General features: G+C 37.7%; 2 protein-coding genes across 3 annotated transcripts in view; one reads left to right on the forward strand and one right to left on the reverse strand.

The window, feature by feature from the left end:
• Positions 1–589: 589 nt before the first annotated feature.
• On the reverse strand, positions 590–21,249 carry LOC139978347 (kinase suppressor of Ras 1-like). Of its 2 annotated transcripts, none has more exons than XM_071988470.1 (12): positions 20,966–21,249; positions 14,200–14,286; positions 12,672–12,763; positions 11,893–12,486; positions 10,862–10,928; positions 9,856–9,957; positions 8,911–9,072; positions 6,713–6,937; positions 6,120–6,254; positions 5,755–5,884; positions 5,304–5,384; positions 590–3,703 (listed from the first exon to the last, which is right to left on the reverse strand). In XM_071988470.1, the coding sequence occupies exons 1-12, from the start codon at positions 21,037–21,039 to the stop codon at positions 3,623–3,625; spliced, it is 1,830 nt and encodes a 609-aa protein (XP_071844571.1). In that variant the 5' UTR covers positions 21,040–21,249; the 3' UTR covers positions 590–3,622. The 2 variants fall into 2 exon arrangements, with proteins under 2 accessions (XP_071844571.1, XP_071844570.1); XM_071988469.1 differs by having other exon boundaries at positions 9,856–9,960.
• Positions 14,216–25,404, forward strand: part of LOC139978348 (uncharacterized) — a 49,880-nt gene continuing 38,691 nt past the window's right edge. Inside the window, exon 1 of the mRNA XM_071988471.1 lies at positions 14,216–14,356. Within this exon, the coding sequence (XP_071844572.1) occupies positions 14,292–14,356 (65 nt within the window). The 5' untranslated portion in view covers positions 14,216–14,291. The remainder of the gene's footprint in view (positions 14,357–25,404) is intronic.

A 25,404-nucleotide genomic window follows, 5' to 3' on the forward strand; every position in this document is an offset into this window, starting at 1 on the left:
GTACGTAAATGTCCTTCCTTCACCGTAACAAAACTTCATTAATTTACGCCTGCATTGTTTCATATAGACCTTCATTTTCATCTCTCTCTCTCCACCCCCCCCCCCCCACCCACCCCTTTCCTCTCACTCTCTGTCGTAGTTCCTTAACCGTAGACACACGGTGAATGATCTTACCTGAATTCATTGGGAGTTACAAAACACCGAAAATAAAAGGAATAAAAAGAATAACACACAAAGAAGACAAACTGAGTAGTTTTTGGTTTTGTTTTTGCTGTTTATATTCTATTATTTTCTGTTAGTGAGGTAGAAGGTACAAAAGTGTCTTATAAATACCAATAGGTTTTGTTCGTTTTGATCCGAGTATCGATGGTTCCTCTAAGTCGATGCATCTTTATAAATACTTCACAGACAAGTAATTAACTTGTTGTTTTTCTATCGTTATTTACCACAAAAAAAAAAAAAATTACCCCAATCATGAAATGTTTAATAATAATACAGTATGAAACACTAATGGTAACAAGAATAAAATAAATACAAATATCTTAATTATCATTGCACATGCTCTGGTGTAAGGCACTCGCTAACCCTCCTTCTTCTTCTTCTTCTCATCGCTACACTTTAATCACCGCCCCAAACACCTTCTTACTCCACTCCGCCAATAAAATAAACATAAAAATCGTCGTTACTTGACGTTTATCTCTTCCTCTCTTACAAAGCTAAATGATTTATGCTTCTTTAAGTTGTTGTGAAAACCTTTTTTTTTTGCGCCGTTTTAATTGTGAAACCATTTTGATTAATTTTTTCATCTGGCAATTTAGAAACAGTAAAGATGAGATAAATTCACCAACAGTTATAGAACCAAGCAGGATATCAAAATGAAATCAAAAAGTCAAATTAAGCTATAGGTAGAAGTTCCCTTCAACAGTATATATGCCAAACTTGAATAAGTATGGTTAAAGTTTAAAGTTATGTACTAAAGTCTGTATGATGACGTAACCAGATCACAGACGGTGGAAGGGACAGTAACTAATTTTTTTTTTTAAATTTTAACGTAGTTTTCACACATGGCTTCTAGGTATTGATTAACTGTGTTAATATATGTTATTTCAAACTTTTATTTTCAACTTGGAGGAAAAATTGAAAGTAAAAATATTAAAAATGAAACTTAACTCAAAAAGGGAATATCACAAAAACGGACCGAAACCAATACTTCATCACTTAGAAAAATATAAGAGAGGGGAACAATTTTGATGAGAGAATAAATTAAATCATAAACAAAAAAATATGACACAATGTTACATACATTGCACCACAAGATAAAAGTGCAGATTACTACGTAAATTTATGTCAATGAAATTTCTTCCTATACTCAGAAAGGTTGAAAGGTAACCTTATTTCTTAGAATCCGCTAAAAGATTTTGAAAAAAAACCACGAGAAAAAAAAAAGGGTTGACATCTTTTCATTAGTTATAAATCAAACAAATGCTGCATGACAGGTTAATTTCGTTCGCGACCCTCCACCCCCCCCCCACACTCTTAAAGTGTAAGTTCCTGGTATATGGTAAGTGATCTATCAATCACATCATAACAGGGTTTATACTTGATTACATACTGTCAGTACTAACCGAAGTCGATCTGTTATCTTTCCTTTTATTACCAGGGACCTGTTATCAATTAAGTTCATATGTATCACATCACCCTGCTCTGCTTTTCGTGCTTGTTTGGCTTCAGAACGTGGAAAGACCCTTTGAGGGGGTTTCCCTGGAATTTTTTAGTTTCCTTGTTTCAGTATACGTATCTCTACGATATGACATGCTATATATCACTTCCTCTTGTGGTATTCAACGTGACGTTTTTACTATAAGATTACGTTACTCATATCATAAGGAAAAAACATGAACCTATAACCCAGGCTGATTAACCTGAATTAAGTTCTTCCCCCCTTTTTTTTTCATTTTATAGAATTAGAAACATGTACACGTCCTTCGATGTGTAAATTGAATAAGAAACACTGTTTACTGTCAATGGACATAATATATAGGTTCAGTATATAGGAACGTTTACAATGCAGCAACATACATAGCCATGGTCTCTCTATTAGACCCGCTCCTCTTTTGCTTATAATAAAAGCCGCAGTATCGGGACGGGGGGGGGGGTAGGAGGACCGGGCCCGTTGCTAAAGGTGACCTGTAGCTTATAGAGAGAAAGGGTTCACTGGGGTCTTTGAGGGATGGTTCGAGCGAAACCGAAGCACAGCTGGACAATACCTTTGACTTGATGGCTATTGGCCAACATCTAGTCAGTCTATGCGCTAAATGTTTGTGGAGGTATACCTGTTACAGTATAGGAACCTCAACACGGGTCAATAAACTACTTAACAAGTATTTGAACGTGTATGACATATATTATGATATTACGGAGTATTATCAAAACCTCTTTGTATTAATACGGATAAATAATATTTTCGAAAATAACACCTCCACCCCTCCCGAAAGAAGTTATTTCATAATATTTTGAAAATATTAACTGATATTTCACGAAAATTTTTCAATCTTCCTGATAACATCCTATTCACTTAACTCGAAATGAACATACACAGTTTCTAAGAACAAGAGTAAATCAATTAACTTTCGGAAAACTTTCACTCTATTATTATAACCAAATACTTGAAAATGAAAGTGGAATTACTTTATGAAAGCTAGCCATACAATGGGAATGATGAAACTTGACAACCTAATTTTTTTCCTTTGACCTTTTAGGGTGGAAATGGGTGTCACAATTCCCAAGAATACAAGGGCGTTTTATCCGAGACTCACTGTGTCTGACAAAATCTGAAAAAAATATATTTCGCTGAAGAAGAAAATTAATGGTTATAGACCTTCATTTCAGCTGGTGAACTAGACATGAGAATAATATATAACTATACAACACATGCGGACGGACAAGAACATTCTTAAAATTCCTGGTACAGCCTATATATGAGAATTCATTACACTACTGTATCATCCATTTACACCCATAAACGTCTCCAATCACAATTCCTTATACAAAAAAAAAACTTCTCTCTCGATAGAACTTCTAAACTCTTTGGCAATTAATTTCTGAAAAGACATACCGTGCAAGCTTTCTTAATTTAATACCAGCAAGATCACCACTTTAGGTGACCATGCATAATCTTCATAAACTTCCGAATTTGACCATTTAAATACAGAAGTCGTTTGAAGTATTTTAATTCGTGGTCAAAACAGTAGTCTCTATCTACCAGTCGTTCCTTGTATGAATAAATATCTATCAATGACTTTAATTGGTTTTCATTTTGAAAGATAATTGCTAACCGTTGAAAGAGTTTGTTATACTTATATTACACGATGACCAAAAACTTTCGACTCTTTTAAGACTCGAGCTGTATAGTTGTGGCCTAGTCTTTTATCATGCGTTTCAGTAGCTTGATTGCTCTATCAGCTGTTGTTTTAGTCTGCAGAGGGAGTTGTCCTCAGCAGTCACGGGAAGCGTCGTACTAATAATGATTCCATCGGCTTGATTATGGGCTCATCTTTTATTCGTAACTGTAGTAGTAATAGTAGTATTAGTACACATAGCGATGCCGTATAAAATGTTCTGTTTATGAAGATATCCACGAAGGCCTACTTCGTCCCTTTAAATCGGCTTCAGAGAGGCTGTGTCGTCTGTTAACAAGGGCGACCTATCGAAGATTTAAAAAAAATACATATAAATATACATATATGGATAGCTTTATTCACTAAACAATAAAACACGAATTTCGCTATTCTTGACAATACCATATACAAGTCCTGACGGGCAAGAAAGCTCTAGCTGAGACAGACTATTTTAAATTCAAGTAAGTTATTATGCGGATCAAGAATTTACTTCTGAAGAGGAAATCAGTAATATTAGTTATCATGATATACCATCAACATTTTTTCATTCAATTCTTGTCTTTTATGTTTATGTATTGTTAATTTTTTTTCTTTTTTTCATACTATTCTTACACTTTTTCGTTATTATTATCTCTGATTCCTAAAAAGTTTGCCGACTTATTACTTCAAAGTCCTCTTGTTTCTTCATTATTGCCATCATCAAATTTAAAAGGGAAACAAAAATCAAGAGTGCATGTAGAATGGAGACAGGTAAGAGAGGAGTAAAAATAAATACATAAAAACCAACAGATAACCTATATACGGTGAAAACCATCACCACCACCTTCACTGAGCCATTTTCGTCAATCAAAATTGATATATTTTCTTCCATGTCTGGGAATTATTAGATTTTTAAGGCTTTAGGGACAAACAGGAGAGTATTTAATAACCGGAAGTGTATCTATGATTACTCTCCAATGTTCGGGCTTTTTATATTGTCTTTATTAACAGTCGAATTTTCATGACTTTCCCTCGTTTTACAAAAAAAAAAAAAATTGTATGTACAATTCTTAACGTTGTATGCAATCACGAAAATAAATGTCCATATAATCTAGTTCGGAGAAAATCATTGTTTACTTAACACTTTTCCAAACCTATATGGTACTTCAGCTGTAATTTTTGTTTTATACTGTAGTCTGTAGTGTATGCGTTGTAGGAGTATACTGCAGTAATAAATAGATATTTGCACAAAGTGACAACTTTCACGTATCTGTCATATTTAATACATTACTAGGATTCAACAGCTGCTCATAAATCGCGTATGAACAAAATATTGATTGTTCTTTTTTTTCTCTCGATAATTGCGCAATATATATCATACATCGAAAGCATGATGGGTTTTTTTTTCTTGGTGCATTGGTAGAATTCATTGCTTAATAAAGCATGTAAAGGAAATATCCCTAGCTATGTTATTGTAATATTGGCAGAATTAACTGGGAACTTATCCGGGTAGGGGTGGGGAGGAGGAGGGGGATAAGAATGGTGGAGCAAGGTGAATATAGTAAATCCATTTAACCAAATGACCTTGTGACACATGAAATATGGGGAAAGCCAATTCAACATGGAACAGAAAAGTAGCAGGCCCACTGCCATTCCCTACACCAAGTATCCCCTTCACAACCCCACCTATAAACCCCACCCATCTCGTGGGTAATATTTATATATATATATGTATATATATATATATATATATATATATTTATATATATATATATATATATATATATATATATATATATATATATATATATATATATATATATATATATATATATATATATATATATATATATATATATATATATATATACTGTTGACATGGTGCTCGAGAGTAAAAGTGTAAGCAATTAACTATAAAAGTCTTACGTTTTGGGAAAGCCGGGCGAGGATTGATGAGAAAGAAGGTCTTCCCTCTGGCTTTAAAGTCCAGCAGTCTTCATGTACTTTCTGATTAAAAAAGACACAAATGGAAGGAAAATTACTATTTGTCATGACTACAAATACATGTAAACAGAGATGCAATTCTTTGCTTTCATTTTATCAATCGTAGAGTATGTATGTGGTTAGTATCTTCATATATGTTTACACACCACAGCGAGAGAGAGAGAAAGGACAAATTCATACAGATTATACTAACATCTAAACTGCTTATCACTTCTTAAGAGAAGATTATCTCGCATCGAATGTTTGAAAGTCATTCAGAATGTCATACAATAGTTCTCTATACATGGAATAGGGCTTTACAATTCGTAATCAAAGACCAGACCAAAGATAACCTTCAACTTTAAGAAAATTATGATTGTTCACAAAAGCTCACCTTAATTGCCGGTGGACAACGAACACCATCTAAACTTGCCCTTTGACCCTTGCCGACCTTGTAGACTATGGTTTCCAGGCATTCCTTTTGAAATGGGAATCTTCCCGCCAATAACTCGAACAGTATCGTACTGCAAATGAGAACATCATACAGGTAATTATGCAAATTATGCAAATATGCATATTCATTATTTGATTTGTACATAATGCATATTATACATATCATAAATTTTCAGCAATATGCACAAACTCAGACATATTACTTCTTTCAATATGGAGACTCACATGTTTGTATTTATACATTTTCAAACAGTATTCGTCTATCAAAGCACAAACTTTGACTTTACTCTGGTTAATTAAACTTACCCAAATGCGAATACATCTGAGGCGGGTGTCTTAGCGTTGTTGTATTTCAAGTTTGGGGGATGCACCGCCGCTCCTCGTAACGTTTCTGGCGGTAGGTATTGTATTTCGCCTTTCTGTAGGCATGCATAATTTGGTCTGTGTAAGCAAGAAGAAATAGCACATACATTTATAAGATTTTCCTTCATCCAACCTTTCCTTTTGCAATTTTAAGACTGGTTTTTGTTTTCTTCTTACATTTAACATAGACTTGATGGTATGTGGCAAGTAGATGAATTTTCTGCATTGCTTATGTATCTCTCTGTTTTAGTTGGATGGGTGTTGCCAGTAGATGGACACTATTTACATATCTCTGATGGGGTGTGGCCAGTACATCTCCGCTGTTTTTTATATCTTCTTGTAAACATATCAATATACTCTGTACTATGTTCATGCAGTCTTCATGCTTGTCACTATAGCAACCAAGTAACACTGAACGGTATTAAAATGTCACATTTCATCTTAGATTTTTTTTTCAACTTTTTCAAAGTAATTAATATATTAACGATATGACAACAATTTATACATATGCATCATTTTTGTATGTAAAGCTGTACCTCTCATATTCGTCCGTTAAACAATGAGCATCTCCCATCATATCAATCTTGACCTTTGCCTCGAGGAAAACTGTTCGTGAACTCAGGTGGGGCACCATGATGTCTTTAGCATGGAGGTAGCTCATACCCTGGGCAATCTGTCTGGCCACGTTTACCCTGGATGATAGGGACATTTTACCGCACTCCACATGAATCCGTTTGTAAAGGGAGGGACCTTTATGGATGCTGTGATTAACAAAAGGGGGAAGAAAAAAATAATAATTGTTGGAAATGTCATGAACGAGTTTAAATATATGTCAGTTTGTAAATATGACCAAAAATCCCCCATAATATAAAGAAAACATATATATATATAAAATAATAAGTTTCCAAAAAATAAAATGATTTTATAACATTGGATTCACCTATACGCAGACATATTGTGTCATGTTGCTTGGGAGGGTAAAAACCCTTTGTAGTTTTTTTTTGTGACACAAAAGGACAGCATATTTTGCATTTCAAGTGTAATTTTCGAGGCGGAACAAGCTCGTTATATCTGTTAGAACTACAACCCCGAATAAATTTCTAACCCGCGTATATGCATAGCGTGTCAGCCGAGATGTAAAATTTGGACATGTGTGATGCAACATTTTACATACGTTTATACTCAAATTGAAATCTGTACAACCATTTAAGGTAATAGCGTCGTAATATTGTCGAGGAAGAGTATTTTCTCACGTTTTACTAAATTCCCACACGAATATCCAACCTAATTCCAGCCCATTTGTCGCCAACACAGGCCCTAGGTGTTATACTGCCCGACAATCGCTTTGAATATTGTATAACGGAATTAATCGATAACATAACCATGGAGTAAGAGACTCCATGATATAACCAAAGTTATACGCAGGCAGCGTGTTTCTGTGATGAAATGTTATTTGACTGACCATAATCTACCTGATGATTGTAGCTATATTCCCACGGTTAGAAACACTGGTAGATTTGTGTATGGCCTATTCAATCTTTTTATTTGTTTTTGGCCGATATTTTGGAGATAACTGTAGATTTGTAGTTTTCATGATGCACTGTGTAAAACTATGCTTGGTGGGCTTTCCCTTATTCCCGTTTTGAAATCACACACGTACAACATACAGACCTATTGTCACTATCATCATGAATATAGTACGGAAATGTAATATTTTAACGACATAAAAAGATGAGGATTTTTTTGTCTTCCTTCCCGCTACTTACGACGCGATATTCACAAGTCCAACAACAAGGAATATGTCAAACCTTATTAATTTTCCTATATTATAATTGTTGAAGTTATATGATCAAACTGTTTTTATTTGTTTTACAATCCAAAGACGTGCATAGGGGATCGCCTATATCAGACAAGCTTGTGATATAAGGCCACAAACACACACATGTAGGGATGCTTATATATATATATGTAGATATATATAGATATATATGTAGATATATATGTAGCCTACATGCAATGCGGTAACATAATAGCTATATAGCTTGCAGTCTCCAACACACGCATACTATATGTATACGTCCCTGTACAATAAAACGGGCAAACGTTTCAGTTCTCTTTATCTCTACCAGCAACTTTTTTTTGAATAAGAGCTATACGCACTCATACGAAACCGGTGGTAATTTAGACGTAACGTGTAGACTTTAATGCCTGCATATAAGACTAAATACTATAGCCTAGCTACACGCAATATCGTTTTCAATGTGTAATAAATTATTGTACTCTTTTTTAAGTCGGATGGTGGTCTTCATATATTGAGTTGTCTACAATATATATATATATATATATATATATATATATATATATATATATATATATATATATATGTAATATATATATATTTATATATATATTTTATATATATATATATATATATATATATATATATATATATATATATATATATATATATATATCTGTATTTAAAGTATTATTGAAAGTTGATTAAATATTAAGATAGCATGGACAGAAATACAAAGATGCAATCATACAAAAGGGCAAATGATCCCCCCCCCCCCGTCCCTGGTACCCCGTCCCTCCAGTCATAGATCTCTGACCCCTTCTCTCACATCAATTTTCTCCTCCTTTTAACAATCACATAGGTTTTCATTTTTTTAAAACTAAACTTTAAGTCATAAGGCTTACCATGGAGCTATAGCTCCATGGGCTTACTTACCTAGTTATGATTGCTAGGTGTGGTTCGTCAATACACGCACCCATGAAGAGGGCGATATTTTCGTGACGTACCATACTGAGCATGGCTACTTCGTCCAGGAAATGTTCAAGATTTTCGGCATTTGTTCGTGTGTGGATTAACACTTCCCCGTGCCAATGACCCCTGTAAAAAGGAGAAGATAAAAAAAAAATATTACATACAAACAAGGTATACTACGAATTTGACAAAAACACAAAAACTCAAGAGAGCGTGATACTGTATATAACAAAGTCTCTGTTATAAAAATGACATTTAAGAAATGATTAATCAAATTTTGACAAACCTCGCCAGATGTTTTTATTTTCTTTTGGGGGTTTTACTTTTCTTTTTAACCAATCATGACAAATTAACAAATGGGCAATGAAGCAAATACTTTTCAAAGCTTCAAGACGATGTAGGGGAAAGTCCCATATATTTCTGACGACTTCCCGACGATGTGTTTGCAACAGTTGCAAGTTATGACTATGCCGCCTATTTGTCCTATAGTTGGAACGGTTCCAACCATCGTCAAATTTACAAGTCATGTTGAATGAATGATTGAAATATCGCATAGGGCGAATTTGAACGGTCACGTGCATAATAGTACAGGGCACTTGAAACGTCTTATTGCACGTGATGAAGTCGTTAAAGGCGATGCATGCATATCCTGCTCGAGATATATCTTGCTACAATGAACAAACTTCATCCTAAATGTGAGAGCACAATAAATTATAGATGCATAGGGTAGTAAAACCCCGGAAAAGCTTCGAAAGAAGAAGTTCATGCTAATAAATGAATCATGTCACAGTCGAGATGTAATCTAGTTAAGGACCCGACAACAGGAGCCGTGGGGAAGGCACAAAATGGCCCCTTCATCACTTCCCAAATTTTCCACTATTCTGATATCCAATAAGCTTTCTCGTTTACCTGTACAAAGCACGATCCCGTCCTTTTCTGACGCATTCTCCGAATTTAAAGTCACTGTAGCTGATGGTCCACTCCTTCAGTCGTTCTCTCGCAGATATAGCGCTGCTGAAAACATGGAACGCCAAACGGTTACTCACGTCATTTCTAATAACATTATCACGTAAAATTACTTCCTTCAAGACAGATACATTGTTATACGTTCTGGTCGGTATGCTGTGGCCAACATAGATACAGTACATATGCCAACCGTATTCATACACACAGTAAATATTACACACACACAAATACATGCTTGTACCCATGCACACATTACATATTACACACGTTAAATTTTACACACAAACACGCATAACCTACACGCCTATACAGATAGGCCTATACATAGAGCATGTCATTTATATACAGTCATGGTCACCGCGTGTTGTGTTGTTACGAAAACCCACGCCTTTGGCCTGAAGCCACAGGCGATCACAATTTAACGTGAGGCGAAACTTAATATGTATACATATGTGTGTGAATATATATATATACTCTACAGCCTAGCTCCGAACTGGTTCGCTGATAGTGAAAATACCTCCCACTGTAATAGATTGCTATTTCATGCAATTATCACGTGGGTGGGAGAGAGGTGATTAATGGTTTCCATCAAGAGGAGAAATATATATTAGAAATTGTTATATCCGTATGCACTTCATAAGCTAATACTGAGATCAAACATGATTTCTCTACATGCAGGTCTAATTCTCATAATAAACAAATAAATATTAAATGGCTCCCCCCCTCGTCTTTCTTTTTATTCTCCTTTACTTAGCTTATCCCGACCAAGAGAAGCAGAGCGTGTAGTGGTTAATCTTACTGCAAGTTGTAGCCTAGTCACTAACATGGATACCCCCTCCCACCTCCACCTTCCCACCAACCCTACCCCCCCCCCATCCTCATCAATCTCACTCAAAGTTTCGTTTCAAAGTGTATCCATAATTGCTTCTTATTTCAAAGCTTTCTCTACCTTGATTCCTCGTTATCAGCCCCCTTCAGCCACTCCTGTACTCTGTCTTCAATCTCGTCGCATACATCTGAAAAAAGACAGACAAATATATATAGAAAAAGGGTGAATAATTAATACATATCACTGACTAACTTTCACCGCTTAATTGAAACGGCTGAGCGCCCGCGACTCGATGATTTCCAACGAATGTTTACCAACCCTAGTTTGTTGTCAATAATGTGTGCTATTGAAACGACCAACTATATTGTGTATTTTCAACTTTGTCCATATTTTTCTTCTCCCTTTTGTTTGATTTAACAATGTATGTTGTTAATAACTTTTTCAAAGAAAACAGTGCCGAGCGTATGTTCATTTCAAAATTAATATCACGTATGTTTAACAATATATGTATACATAAGCCTATAGGTAAGACGAGATCGTGTGTCTGTTGCAAAGTGCTTGATACTTAATTGCGTAGGATGTATTTAGGACGCACTGTCATTTGTCACAACTGAATTCTAATTTAATCGGCTCTTTTGGGCCAATTTCTCAGAATTTTTGTTAATTTAGAAGATGCGATGTTTATACGAGCTGGATCTCTTGTCCATGTATTCGATAAATTTATGAAACAAGATGCTATAATCCTTAGGGAAACGGACATATTGTATCCAACTTGTGTGCTTATCCATGCCCTTCCAGTTGATGACGTAGCGTGACGTCAGATGTCACACGCTTGACAAAGTAACGTATCGTTTGTCTCGACGGGTTTTCCATTAAGTTGCTGCAAGTTGCGAGCATGTGGGCGTTTGGGCATCTGGATCTGTTTTTTAATCCATTTTGTCCCCGTCTAATTTCAAGTACTTCGTAAACGATTTGTCCTGTTTGTTTCTAACGTTTTAGCACAGTATTGTAAAAACGGCTAAAACCCATATGCATGTATAAGCAACGTTAGCACACAATATTGAAATTGACATGTGAAACGAGAATAGAGATAGGGAGGGATGGAGAGAGGGTAGGGGGGATGATAAGCCCTGATGAAGTATTCAACTTACCATCTTGTACACCATGACAGTAAGGATCAGTCGGCCACGTGCCCGTGCGAGAGAAGCTGGCGTCCGTTGTAGCGCGATCCCGACGGTTGGTCCCTTTCGCTGGCGATACGGTATCTAATGTCTGCACCTTGCTAGAGGTCTTTGACCAGACTTTTCGCCGATCCTCCGCACGCATGGTGACGGATGAAACTGATCTGGTGCGAATACTGGGAGAGTCGCTCTCGGCCTGCCAACAACAGGTCTCCGACTCGGAGAGAGATCCGTAACCCTGAGATAAAGACGAATGGTTGGAATGCTCGGGTTGATCGACCCCGCAGAAGAGCATCCGATGGTCCTCGTAGAAGACAGAGTCCACTCCTGGGCTTAACATGCCACCGTGATTGCAGGGTGTTTCCAAGCGATTTGCGGCGGTAGAAAGGCACCCTTCCGAGCGGGTCGGGGCGGCTGAGATCGAGCCGGGCTTACGGGTGTCGGAGTGAGATCGTCCGCAATTGATCTTCCTACCGATGGCTCCGCTTCCGGTACCTGCCAAAAATTCGTCCACCCGCTCGCCGCTAACTGGGACCCTCCTGTCCCTGGTAACTAATTGGTCAGCTGGAGAAGAAATATGGCAAAATTTGAGTCAATTTATAATCATTAATATAGTATCATGACTGCAACATATATTCACTTCAGTTTCAGGTCGGTTCATATATAAACAGATATACGTGTGCAACATATGCATATCTATATGTTTATGCATATGTATGTGCAAAATATATATAAGGATAAATACTTACTGCTTTGTAATGCATCTCCGTTTGGAATTTTAGGAGCCGCTACGAAACACGTGGCTGGCGCGTGACTTGCACACTTGCGATGATAATTTTGCCTAATTGAAAGTAAGAGAAAAATGTACACAAATTTATGAAGAAATGTTTCGTGCTGCGAATTAATGCACATATAGAATGTGGTCTGGAGCACGGTTTATTTATACAGGATTTAAGCAAAGTCATTTTGTACTCTCAATTTGTTTTTCTACTTTTATAATTGCATACAAGGCGTTCCAAAGAATGTTCGCCATACATTATACTATTCTATATACTAAAATCTCACGCTCATACCCACGTTGTAGTGTAAAGTAACCGTCCGGTATATAATATGGTATATACTTCCTTCTTGGAGTGTTGACTCGGGGACGTACGGTAACTTATATGCACTATTTCGTGGAAACGATATAAACTCTATAGCAAACTGTAGAGGTATAATTGTATAGTGAAATACATACGTTTATGATTTAAAGGACTAGTGCCGTTCGTCGCTAACGACTTTTTTTATTTTTTAACCAAAAGAAGGTTTTAAGTCAGATAGCTCTGTATCAAGCCTTGTTCATAATTATGCGGAAAAAAGGAACTGTGCCAAAAAAATCGACCCTCTTAGAAAGAAACGTAGAGGTAACTCTCATACACACTCTGTCAAAGCGCTTACGTATGCTGTTTTGGGAAGCCGAAAGTACCACAGACAACAATGAGAACATACGTAACAGCACTATAAATAGGCACACTGTCACACTATTTAGTAGTATTACGACTGAGTATAATAAGTGAAACTTAAATCAGTAATAACGAAACAGGCACAACTCTCCATGTATGTATGTCTGCGTGTGTTTAAGTTCAACTTTCTGTTTAAAATTGTCACGTCCATTGAGTGCAGTAGTATAGCAAGCAAATTGTAGTACGACATGCTGCCTGCATTATATTAATTCCATATGCCACATATAGAACAATATATACATACTATACTATACTATGCTATGCTATGCTATACTATGCTATGCAATGCTATACTATACTATACTGTGGGACCTGTGACTGGCATGCAATAGAAACAGGAAATGCATTTTTGTTTTGTTACCAGCTCTTGGGCAGCCTCGGCAAAATTCAACAGATGTTTGTCTATATCTATACTTAAACTGCTTCACAAAATGCAGGCGGTATGGACTCCCCCAACAAAATGACTCAGGGGAATCATGGGAATGCAGCCCCGGGGACGGGGAAGGTGGGTCAGGGGAAACAGCCTCGGGGACGGGGAAGGTGGGTCAGGGGAATACAGCCCCCATGACCCGGTGTGTTTCTTCCTGGGCCCGACCTGGTTCTGGAACCCCTTGTAAACAATCAAACCAACAATTAATCTTGTTCTTTTGTTCCATATTTTACAGGTCTTCGTGTGGGGTGTCATGGGGGTGTGGAATGAATCCCACCCGGCAGGGGGGGGTCCCTACATGTATAAACAGAGGGATATCAAGAATTGCACGTCATGGATTCTTACCTGCAACCCTTGCACCGCAGAGCGACAAGAAACAACGATTTTTGGCAGAAATCGCACTTCTTACTGGTCACAATCTTCCGTGAATAACTGTAATGAAAAGAAGAGGTATACCGGTATATGAAGATAAAGTATATACATTTGACCCAAGGCTTTCCAGGTAAGAACATTTTCTTGCGATATTATGAACGTGCTATCAGAAATATCCTTCAGTATATCAGTTAAGACCATCAATATTGCCTCATTAGTTTATAAGGAAAAGACAATCTGCTAAAACTTTTTTTTTCAAACGTAGACACTCAAACTAATTTCCTAGACAAGAACTTTCCGCGACGAAATATGGTTTGGGTGACTCTTGAAACGTTTGCTGAAGATTGTATATGAGTGACCATTTTTGAGGGTTTATGGACGGTCTAGCATATTTTCGGGCGATATACCGTGCTCGTTAGATATCTGAAAATATTCAGCATCAATTTCCTCGATTTCTAACGAAAAAAAGTTACTGCATGGCGAAAACATATAGGCTGGTTTGAGACGAAATTAATCTAAAAATAACTTTAAAGAAAATTATTATTACTGTAATTATACCATTCCATAATGATAGCTTGGTTGTACGGCTTTATTACGACCTTGCCCAAATGTTTGTCATATTAACACCTATCATAATTATATTCCCACTCAGTCTATCTCACAACTAATAGATATATGCGGTTACAATCATACTCCTACATTTAGAGACCGTGTATATATATATATATATATATATATATATATATATATATATATATATATATATATATATATATATATAAGCCGTTTGAATCCAATGTAGCAAATTCCGTTTGTCACGTAAATGGATTGCATTAATATTTTATCTTTCTTTGCAAAAACCCTCGCGTCTAATTTTGTCATCCCACGTGCTATTTAAAACGATAAGCCGAGTTACGTGTGATAATGTTTACAGATACTGTGTATATGGTGAAACCAACCCTTAATAGTATAGCAAAATATGAAAACATATCTTTGACTGAAACCCACGCAAGGGGGAAAAACACATTACCGACCTTTCTAAACAAAACATGAAGCAATGTATATGTCTCTGCGTGTTGTTTTCGTAAACACTTCTCTGAAATATGTGTTCTATACCTCCCTATGTGACTTCCCTTTATAGACATAGTTTGCTTTTTTCCCGGATTTAGGTTTGGAATCTTTCGCAATATGTATCATGTTTCTGAGGGTTGTCTATACAGGTACAACCGAAACATTCAGTACAAATAATGTACGGTACCTCGCAAATATATAGGGAGAAATGTTGACTAGAGAGAGAAACTTAGACACAACGATATATTCATCATGATGGGTTGGAGGTGGGGGTGGGGAGGGGGGAGGCGTACTCATGTATCACGGAGGGGCGGCGTATGAAGTATACCGGTATCGATACGCATTTAATTTGAAGATTTTATATACTAAGAAATGAGATTGACAGACCACTGCAGTAGACTCTACCCCATCACGTATACTAAACAGTTGTCCTATATAAGGCGAAAATGGAAGGGAATGGTAGGTCAAGTTAAATCAAGTACATGGGCATGTGGGTTGACTGGAGTAAGGTTAACATGTAAGCCTGGTTACTCCCAACCCCCCCCCCCCCCCGGCCTTCTCCTCCCAGTTTACATTAAATTTCAAATTTACATCGCATTTAGTAATAGTCTAATAGTCTTAGAAGAGAGATAAGAAAAATATTTCGAGGATCCGACAATATATGATTGGTACTCGAACAACTGTAATGGAGGAAATATACTTAGTGTGTTTTCTGTTTCCATAATACAAAACTGAGCTATCATCACCGCGCGATAAAGCATGCTGCATAGTCCATATAGTTATTATTGGATGATTGCACCATTTATAAGACAATCGTCTGTCTGGTTCCCTGATAAGGTGACCATATACTAGAATTGCTTGGCGAGGTCAAATAGGCTAGACGAATGACATTACCAGGCACGGCCAGTTATAAGCAGACTATACTACGACGTGTCTTAGGAGATCATGCATGCACGTATCTCCCAAATTAACAATATGTTAACAATTTCTTTAAGGCTTTCCATATGTAGTATACTTTTCCAAGGACTCTTACCCACCCCCCCCCCCACCAACACCCCTACAACCCGAAAAATAGGTAATTTACCCCACGTTGCTGGTCTACATGTCCTCCCCCCCCCCCCCTCACCCTCCTCCTTGTTTGTTACACGCATATACTCGATGGAGTGTAAGGTTGTGAGCAAAATCGAAAGTGCAAATAAATTATGCGCAGTAGAAGTGAAAGGTAGAACTTGTATCATGATATACGTTGCGACATGTCGAAAAATGAAACTTCGACAAGTAGTTTATAAACAAAAGAAAAACAAAGTGTTCTTCATAGAATATCGTAGACGGGCAAACTCATTTTGGGAGTGGTTAATTCGTTCTAAAAATGGGAACTGAATGTTTCGAGAGAGGGAGATTTCAACTTTCACTTCGGTTGTATTCATTCGAAAAACACCCAGTGCATCATGTTATAAGGGAAAGTCATGACTTGGCATTCACCTGTTTATTAATCGATAAATAGGTGTGTTCTCATTCGAAAACGAAAGAAAGTTAAACAGACGGTTGTAAAGTTCATAGTTTGCATTTTTCAAAAGGTTACGAATGCCTCGATCGATACTCCTGAGAAGAGGTAACATGTGAGTCACGGGCGTGCCTGTGAGGTCACGTGTTTATGTTTTACCTTCAAAATGATTTTCGACCATGCCATGTGATGTTTCTCGCTCTTCAACGTGCGTGTTGGTTTCAATTGCTATAGGTTATAAACACGTCGTACTCCTCGCCCCTATACAGCGCAATTAAATACAACAGTATACAACAGCAGCCATATGGTCATGTCTATTATTTTGGTCTTCCATCACTGAGCACAATTGTAACATAATAACGGATTTTTTTTATTTTAAATCACATAAAAAGCCTGGTGTTTACATCTCATCTTCCACGCACTGTATATAAAGATCACCGAGTCAATTAATTCAATATGTTTGCTAATAAACAAACAACCACTAACATCATGTTAGGTGTGGCCCTCATTATGGTTCGTCTAAGCGCCTCTATAGGAACGTAATAAAGAGTAAATGATTCAACCTGCAGGTAACGGATATCATAGGAAAGCGAATACATTACACACACACATGCACACACAAATCGCATTCTTCCTTTGTAGTTTATTGCTTAAAATTTGATATTGCAATTCCTTGGACTGCGATATATTTTAAGTCATGGATTGTTTTTTCCATGCAGCGAGTATCATGATTATCTGTACATTAACGTATACAGACACATAATACCTGTTAACATTTACATACAGACACATAACATACAGACACATAATACCTGTAACATTAACATACAGACACATAATACCTGTGTCATGATGATTATTGTTGACAATATGCATCGTTGCCAGACGCACTGATACTAAGAAAGAATGTTGTTGACGACCGAGCGCCTTGCTGACGTCAGAGCCCGGGTTTATTTTACAGTGAACTGGCTATCAACTCTTCCGTAACTGGCTTAATCGTTCGGCGTATCTGATTGCTAACATGTATAATTATGGTCGTCTCTATTGGTTTTTATGTAAACACATGCTGATGTCAGGGGCACTATTTTCTCGGAACTCCAATTCATTATGCATGCAACATGTTATTATGTATGCAGCATAATATCATTATAGATTTAGATGCATGTACATATAGCATGTTGAGGTTGTTGATAAATATATATATATATATATGTCTATATATATATATCCAAATACTGAGGTAAACTTTTGTGTATAGTATGCATTCCGATATATTTTAATTCCGAAAGTGTCATACCGTATACATCTTAGCAAACATGTTGACATCTGCGCGATCTATATATATATATATATAATTTTCTTTATGTAACAATTTTTTGTATAACCATATCCTATGGTTGTTCCAGTTTACCTTGTAATGTGTTGTTTTGTGAAGGCTTATAAATAGTCTATCACTTGATAATGCGATGGCCGTCAGTTGACCCCTCGTTTCCATAATATTCCGACCATATAACTAATCAATGCCTGGTCACTTTCTCTTGACCCAATATTTCAGCCGCTCTGCATTTGGCTAAGTTCATCCAGGGTAGCAATTTCCATCGTCTCCCCAGGTACGTCCTCGCCCTTTGTCCGTCAACCTTATACCAATACATATCAACCACTTATTGTGGCGAAAATGTATCCTTGTTTTTCTACTCTTTTTCTACCCCCTTCTTTTGTTTATTAAGAAATGGAATTTTGCTTAAATCGTTCAGCTCTGAACTAATCTTTAATATGACCAGTCTTCTTACGATGGCATATTATTATCAAACAGAATCCTAATTTCCATAAGATGCTTGCAGGAGATGAGTATAAATTGGATTTCGTGAGGAGAAAAAGCAACAACCTTGAACTGCAGTTAACCCGTACCACGTGACTATAGCTGTGTTAATTATGGAGACAGGTGACTTTTTTTTGGCATTACAAGACAATTTTATGAAGAATGGCTTGTAGAGAAATCTTCTGTTAAAAAAAGAATAAACTTTAAAAAAAAAAAGGTTTTTGTTTAGATATATGTAAGAAAGATAATACATATGCAGCCAAGTTAATCTTCCTATAACCGGTTTTCATTCTAGGTCGAAGGTTCAGGGCTCGGCATTATAGCCTAAGGGCTACGATTTCACAATGCACTGGCTATTGTATAGGGATCAAGGTCGAATCGCTACAGGGAACAAAAGAGTTTGGCACACCCCTTGATAAAGAAACCCCAGTTTGAAAATATATGAACCTTTGTCGATAAACCACTGCACATTTTGGTAAAGGTTTAGGAATTTTCGAAAATGACATCCACATTTTGCATAATCTTTTCAAATCACTTTTATGTAAAACCGCGTGCAAATCTGCATAAAAACAAGATTGTGGTCATATAATATTTATTACAAAGGACTACATAATATTGCAATTTGTTTCTCGGGCTAGAACTCTACAATAACGGTGTGTAAAAAAAAGGAGACAAATGCAGTTAACAACTACATGTATTTGACCATTTGTAAAGATGTGATCCAGTTTATATAAACTAATGCAGTTTAAAAATACCCTCATAGAATCAGCATCAGCTGTGTCACTTTCTTACACTGAGTCTAGTAGAAGCACGTACACTGCGAACAGTCTCATTGGCTTTCACACCACTTATGACACGTTGTCGAAGACCACTACTACGTGATGTGTGTGAACTTTTCACCTGACAAGGGTCTGTGTGAAGACTAATTTACCAAAAGAATATTTAAAAAAAAAGAAGCTTAATAGCAATGACCTTGAGGGCAAACCTCGTTGACTGAACCTGTGTATAGCTTCGGGAATGTCAAGTTGGCCAGGGAGTGTGTACGAGATAATGATAATCTCGATATATAGCCTATGTGTAAGTGTAGATGTCTGTACGTATGAATGGTAATCGAGTGAAGCTTCATTTAACATAATACACACACACATGTGCATGATTGTTCCGCGAATAGACATGCGTCATATACCAATTGCACTATACGCAAAAGGCATATCAGCCAAATACTGGGAAGTACCTAACCGAAGCTCATGTTTACAGTCCGTATCGTGGAATGTCACGAGGGAAAACTTGATACGTACAGAAATGAATGTCCTGGTAATTTGTTTATGTTTCTATTGGCAAAGGGACACATCAGTGAAGCTCCGTAAAGCCAGGCATGGGACTTGGCTCGTGACAAGGATCTCTACTAGATAATGTGAACTATACTCGGAATGCGGAAAGGGGGATACGTTAGGGGAGGGGACCGGTGGAGGGGGGGGGGGTTAATTGTACATGCAAATATATTCGGAGGTAACGTGAATCTTCAAGGTAGGCTAACAATAGAGTTAAGAGGGAAGGGGGGAGGGGAAAGGGGCGCCAAAATTTCAACCACTGTATCCCTATACCATACGGAGATATAAACATCATTGTGAATGAACGCATGAACCGACTGTCATACTTCATGGCGTAAAGTGGTTAGACATGTCTTGATCAATTTATTATACAGACGGGAAAGAATGCACAGACTTTATAACACCAATAGAACCATAGGGCCTATATTAATCGGATCCGCTAATTTTGACCAACTGATGTTTCTGTACAAAAGAATGCTATAGCACAGCCTGTTGCGTTTTTGCTATGTGATGCTGCATCAACACTTGTTAGAAAATTGGCATATATATATATCTAACCTACGTACTAAGACAATAATTTAAGTGGATATTCAAAAGGGGAAGGCAAGCTCAAATATGACACCACAAAACGATCGACTACATTCCCAAACGATTAAGCCTTCCCCACAATCTATAACAGATAATAAAAAACCACTACCATGGACCCCTATACACCGCGTGTAGTGTTTGAATAGGAACATTTGGGGAAGTGTAGGTGAACAATGCAATATGAAAATTTGTCAAGGCTGAGAAAACACGAGCATCGCACACAAGATTTACGCCAAATAAAACCCGAGATTGATGCATGTCTCAAATTGATCTATTGAACAACATACAAAGTATTACACACGTACACCACAGAAGCAGATTGATTGTAATAAACTCCGACTGACGATTTAAAAAAAATAATAATAATAATGATAAAAAAAAACATGACAGTGTTTGAAAATATTAACAGAGCAAAATTAAACTTACCAGTGTGACTCCCGTTTAAGACAGTTTTCTCGTATAAATTCCAGAAAATTTCTCCGGCTATCTTGTTTCTCCATCGTATTTGCACGAGTTATAGAGCAAACAAGCACTTGTCCGTATTCGGTATTTTAAAATCCAACCGCAGTATATTGGCTTTCACAGGTACAGCAATACACAAAACTGAACGTGGATAATGTCAACTTGTTCGAAACTCCGCTACATGTTAGTTTATATACTCCGAACACTATAGGCACAGAATCTCTTCTGATTAGCTTTTCCACGCGCGATCGTATTCATTGCCAGTTTATTCTTCCCCATATAATAAACGTTATCAACCGCCACAACAGCACGTGCATGGGCGGGGCTTAGGAGTTAAAAGTTTACCATACTCGCGAATTCAATACGTACGTGAAAGGCGGGCCACGGTTGGGTAATAAATTTAGTTGTGCTGGAAATAGAACAAAGTGGGAAATTTCAACGAGCAATGATTGACACCAATCAGTAAGGAGAATTCGCAGTGGTTTCGCTGATAGGTCTTTGTGGGGAAAGGGTTTCCTTCTTCTGTTATTACCTCCATATTCTTCCCGACCAAGTAAGGAATGTCTTTGTTTGCGGTGTGGAGTTGTTCGACACTTACCTGGGGAAAATTACCAAGAAGTCTTTGTTTGTTTTCAGCAAGTTTTCTGAGCAAGTTTACCTAAGTTCTCCGCCTCAGTAATGATGTCAAACCATGAAAGTATTAGTATTACCCTGTATTGTCGGGTATGCAGCTGAATATAAAAAATATATACAAATAAAATACTGTGTCGTGAAGAAGATTAAAAGACAAGTTGGAAAGTTAAAAAGACGAGTCCAAATCGCAAAATGCAATAGAATTGCATGAGAGGGGACACCTGTATTTCATTGAGATGCCTAGTAACAATGTTCCTTAGTTGTATCATCAGGTGCGTATCCAGGGGGGGCGTTGGGGGCGCGCGCCCCCCGGGTAAGGAAAAAAAGGAGAGAAAAAAAAGAGAAGAAAAAAGGGAAAAGGAGGGGAAAAAAGAAAAGGAGGAGAGGAAGGAAGGGAAAAGAAAAAGAAAAAAGAGAGAAAAAGGAGAAAAGGAGGGAGTAGAAGATAGCCAAGACCTCGGGAAGAGAAAGATCCCTATTATATACACAGGACAGCCAGTGACAGATCAAGGATTACGGAGGGGGTGTGCGCCTCACCCTACCCCTTACCCCGACAACTCCATTTTTGACGTTTCCGTTTTTCCTCTCTTACTAATGTACTTGAACTCGACCGAGTCGTCGGGGAACATAACGCATTTCGGGAAGGGGGCGACCGCCCCCCCCCCCCGAGCAAATTTTCTTTATGACATCGCTAGTAATTTCAAAATAGACAATGCTTAGATGCAACTTACAAGGCCTGGGAAGTGTCATTTCCAGCGATCTGGGAGGCATTTTCGGCCAAAATTTTTCTTGTACGCTTCGCGCCAACTCATGGTGGCGCTTCGCTTAGATAGTTTGCTTACAGGCTTCGCCCTCCCTTGGCAATTACTCGCTACACGCCTGTTCGAATTTGTAAAGCAAAGAGCAGATATAACATCGTATCAATGAGCATTGAAATGCATGTTCCACGATGTACAGCCTCAAAAACTGTCAATGTGTGTAGTCAAAGGCGTAGGAGCCAGATTGGATTTGGGGGCTGTAATGACTTGCCCGAAAAAAAAGCCAAAATTTTTCGCGCAAGAAGCGCGCATTCAACATGTCGATGCCAATACCATATAGGCAAGATCGGTCATTACATCAAATGGCATCGTGTACCGCACGGTCCGTCAAAGTTGCACAGTATACCGCCGGATGCTAATGTAAACAACCAAATGTCTTATGTAGATGGAGAAAAACCATACAGATCCATTTATGTCAAAACTCTCTTTTACAGTAGTAATGTCGGCCAAGCTTACAACTTTATTTCAATTACCAAGGAGATCATTTTAAGCTATTCATTGCTATTTATTTTTCTTTCAGTAGGTGCCCAAAAAAATGGGAAAACAATTGGGGGGGGGGGGCTGCAGCCCCCGCCTCCTACGGGACCTACGCCTATGAGTGAAGTGTTCGGTTTCGATATACCTGATATCGGAAATATCTGCTATTTTTCTGTTCCTTCAACCAAGTTTTGTAAAAGCCATTATAAGAGGTTGCAATATTTCTACACCAATAACTTAACTCTGTCGGAATTTTCCAAAATTTCCTCACCAACATTCTTCATCATACTTTCCTCTACTCGTTCAATTTGGACCTGTCTGTTAGGGGTTCAAGGAGGTTTTTCTATATTGGTTGTCTATAGATTGAATTTTCTGCAACATTATGGGTATCTTTTCAAGTGATTTTATTCACGAGAAAAGTGAATTTTCAAATTCTCAACAAGTAATGGGCTTAAAACCTTCAAAAGTGGGGCTTTCGGATATTGTGGGCCGTGACGTAGAATAACCTACAAAAGCAATCATCCATAGGACATGCAATCAGGTCCAACATGATGTGTGACTGGTGACAATCTTCAAAAAGGTTATGGATGGAAAAAACTTTTGGGAAATACTTGGTTCTCAGGCAAAAGTCTACATCTGGTTGCTCATTTTCAAGCCCGAGAAGTGCCATTTCCGGTGATCTGGGGGGTATCAAAACCAGAAATTTTCTTGTACGCTCCGCGCCAACCGATGGTGGCGCTCCGCTTAGATAGTAATTCGCGCCCCCCGGGTTAGAAAATCCTGGATACGCGCCTGATCATGGATGATAAAACACACACAGGGAGCAAGCATCAAATATTATAAGAATAATTACATTGTTGCAAAATTGAGACAGTTCGGCGATGTCTGTGTTACATGTAGGCTACATATTGTTCAACAAGTTGGCTTTTTTTTTTAAGCTGGTGTGGTTCAAATGCAGTGAAGGTTAAACGATTCCACCATATACATGTTTCCTGGTTCGAGGATCAGTTTTAACCTTACAGTGAAAGAACTTAAAATTCTTGGATCAGGTACAACCATTACCCGGTAACAGTGAGTCACGCAAGTAGGCTGAACTAAGGGAGGTGTTGAAATTTGTTTATAAACAGGCATTGAAAAGGAAAATCTCTTCAATTTAGTGTAGAATACGCAATACGTATTTAGCGACATTAGTATTTGATAAAATCAAGAAAATCTCTACCCGAATGTCGATACTTAAATGTGCGTCGGAGGGGTGGGGTGGAGATGGGGGTGTACTTGGTTAAACACAATGTAACCTTATTACATTGGGGGGGGGGGATGATGCGACGATTGACGGCTATATCAACATGATTATAGGGGGTGTGGTTAAGGGGTATACATTCTTCGAAGGGGAAGGGGGAGGGGCACATGATGCGAATGGCAGTGAGACATGTGACTTTGATTTGAGGAAGCAGATCACAAAGTCACCTCAAAACGTAACAACATACGGACCCTCTGTACTTTGAACCCAATGTAGAATCCACCACATGCACAAGTGTCGTTAAAGCAGAGATTATGATGGTTTGAATGAACTTCAGGTGTCACGTTTATCATAGAATAAATGCATAAATACAAAACGATGGGCGTCAAACTATAGTCCAATAACGGAAAGTAAAAGCCAATCTTTCTCTTCTCCGCCCTTCCACGCTCCCTTTGTTCCAGTCTCGAAAAAAAAAACATCGGGTGTGGTCATTATTTACATCAGCGTTCATGCTTCCCTTTTACTCAATTCGTTTCAAGGAGCAGGTTCTTAAAACGAGGCTTATTGTACAATGATGTTAATTAGGGGGTTCTGGGACGGAGAGGGGGGGGGGAGAGTGTGTGGGGGTTGGGAAGGGAGAGGGTGGGGGTTGGGAAGGGGGTACGGTTCTTTATGTATGTATCGTTCTGTTGTTTATTTTTTTACGTAAGTGACCCTTGACCTTGTGATAGTCAAAATCTCCTCCACTTTTGAATAATATTAAAATGAGCCGCTGTCATGCTGGTCATTTAAAGTTTGCCATTTATTTGCTTCATTTTTCTTAAAATTATTTGATATTTCTATTGTATATGCATTTCAAGTCAATGGCTATCTATATAGAGAATCAAATCCATGCCTGAATATTAGCGCTATCAAGTTCTACTTTACATACTGCTTGAATTTATCAGACGGATTGTTAATTTTAAGTCATCCAGAGACGCAAAAACTATCACGAATCAGAGTAGACGATTTATCTGGCAGTATACCTCACAAATCAAGTAATTTCAATTCAATTCAATTCATAAGACTTTATTTATAGAAATCAAGGGCGTAGGAACCGGGGGGGGCTGGGGGCGCCAGCCCCCAGTGAAAAAATGTGGAGGGGCGGAAGTATCATTCCGCCCCCCCCCCCCCCCGCTTCGCAAGCCAGAAAACCCCTTTTTCATTTCCAAATGAGAAAAAAAATTTGGAGCACC

Source organism: Apostichopus japonicus, chromosome 13, assembly GCF_037975245.1.
Source record: "Apostichopus japonicus isolate 1M-3 chromosome 13, ASM3797524v1, whole genome shotgun sequence".
Taxonomy (NCBI): domain Eukaryota; kingdom Metazoa; phylum Echinodermata; class Holothuroidea; order Aspidochirotida; family Stichopodidae; genus Apostichopus; species Apostichopus japonicus.